We start from the raw sequence: 1,349 nt of genomic DNA, 5'->3' as shown, positions 1-1,349 counted from the left end.
TAGGCGATATTACAATTTTTTTTTAGACAGAGACAAAGCTGTTAACGGCCAGGAACTCATTTTACACATGAGTACGGTGAGAGAATGAGTAAAGATCCTTTTCCAAAGACTCAACTATGCGCTGAGTGAGGCTCGAACCCAGGACCTTCCAATCCAAAAGCGAGTGTCATACCACTAGACCACATAGCTGCACATTATCAAACAAAAAAAAACAAAAAGACAAAATGAAAATAAACTTGCCTTAACTGCCAAGGTAGACTGATTTTTTTGGAAATTTTTATTTTCTTGTATTTTTATCTTTCTGCTTTGTCTGGCACTCTTTCATGGACACCTTTTCAGATCTATATGTCGACTATGTGGTCTAGTGGTACGACACTTTCAGATTAGAAAGTCCTGGGTTCGAGGCTTGCTCGGCGCATAGTTGAGTCCTTGGAAAAGACTTTACTCACATTCTCTCACCGTCCTCAGGTGTAAAATGAGTACCTGGTCGTTAACAGCATTGTCTCTATCAGAAAAAAAAGGAAATATCGCTTAAGAGGCATCATGTCTTGTTCGATATGTTATGTGTTGCTGTTGATCAGGGACCCTTTGTAAAGCGATATGAGCATGTTTATTGGATGTTGCCCTATATAAAAGCTCGAGTTATTTTTAAAATCTTACACAAGTGCCTACCTAGCCTGTCGGCCTTAGAAATATGTGTTTCCTTTCATGGCAGTTTTAAAAAATGAAAAAAGAAAAAAGAAAGAAATTAAAGCAGATCAGACAGGCCAGCATCAATCAAGATTATCAAAGGTACTGGCTAGATTGACAATGAAGGGGGTGTGGTTCAGGTGGGTGCCAAAAGAAAAACAGTTGCCTCCTCCGCCCAGAACAAGAATACGATCCGAGTCGACAGGCACAGACATTATCCTATGAAGCATCAGTAGGTTGGAATTGTCCGGAGTCTGAAATGGATGAAGAAAAAAAAAGATGCGATGACAATTAACGTAAGTTATTAGTGTGGTTTGAAGTGTCTCAATTTTTGCAAAATTATAATGAATATATCAATAGTGTGTAAATCATTACAAGTTTGATGACCAAAGGAATTTTGTGTGGCTAAAAGGCTCAGCAGTACACTCGCTGTCCAGTCTGTTTTTTTGTTTTTTGTTTTTAAGGGTTTTACGGCACTTGCAACACAATAAGGTTGTATCAGCGCCAGTAAAAAGAAGAAAATGGGATAGTAAAAAGTTCTAGAATTACAATTAAAGCACCCAAGGGGAATTTGTTCAAATAAGAAACAGATGTAGATCCCAAGAGCACACTGTCAAAGTACTTTGTGATTATCTAAAAGTCTCATCCAGATACAAGCA

At 38.1% G+C, this 1,349-nt stretch overlaps 1 protein-coding gene across 2 annotated transcripts in view; it reads right to left on the bottom strand.

The window, feature by feature from the left end:
* Positions 1-388: 388 nt before the first annotated feature.
* The window catches only part of LOC144965092 (tRNA wybutosine-synthesizing protein 4-like), a 47,311-nt gene continuing 46,350 nt past the window's right edge, over positions 389-1,349 (bottom strand). The window contains exon 17 of one of the 2 annotated variants that reach the window (XM_078900014.1): positions 389-944. In XM_078900014.1, coding sequence (XP_078756140.1) covers positions 774-944 — 171 coding nt within the window. In that variant the 3' untranslated portion in view covers positions 389-773. The remainder of the gene's footprint in view (positions 945-1,349) is intronic. The other variant, XM_078900015.1, reaches the window with a different exon arrangement.

The sequence above is a fragment of the Berghia stephanieae genome, chromosome 2 (assembly GCF_034508935.2).
Source record: "Berghia stephanieae isolate SIO BIC M18660-M18661 chromosome 2, UCSD_Bste_1.3, whole genome shotgun sequence".
In the NCBI taxonomy this organism is placed as follows: Eukaryota; Metazoa; Mollusca; class Gastropoda; order Nudibranchia; family Aeolidiidae; genus Berghia; species Berghia stephanieae.
This window is presented reverse-complemented; position numbering and strand designations above follow the sequence as displayed.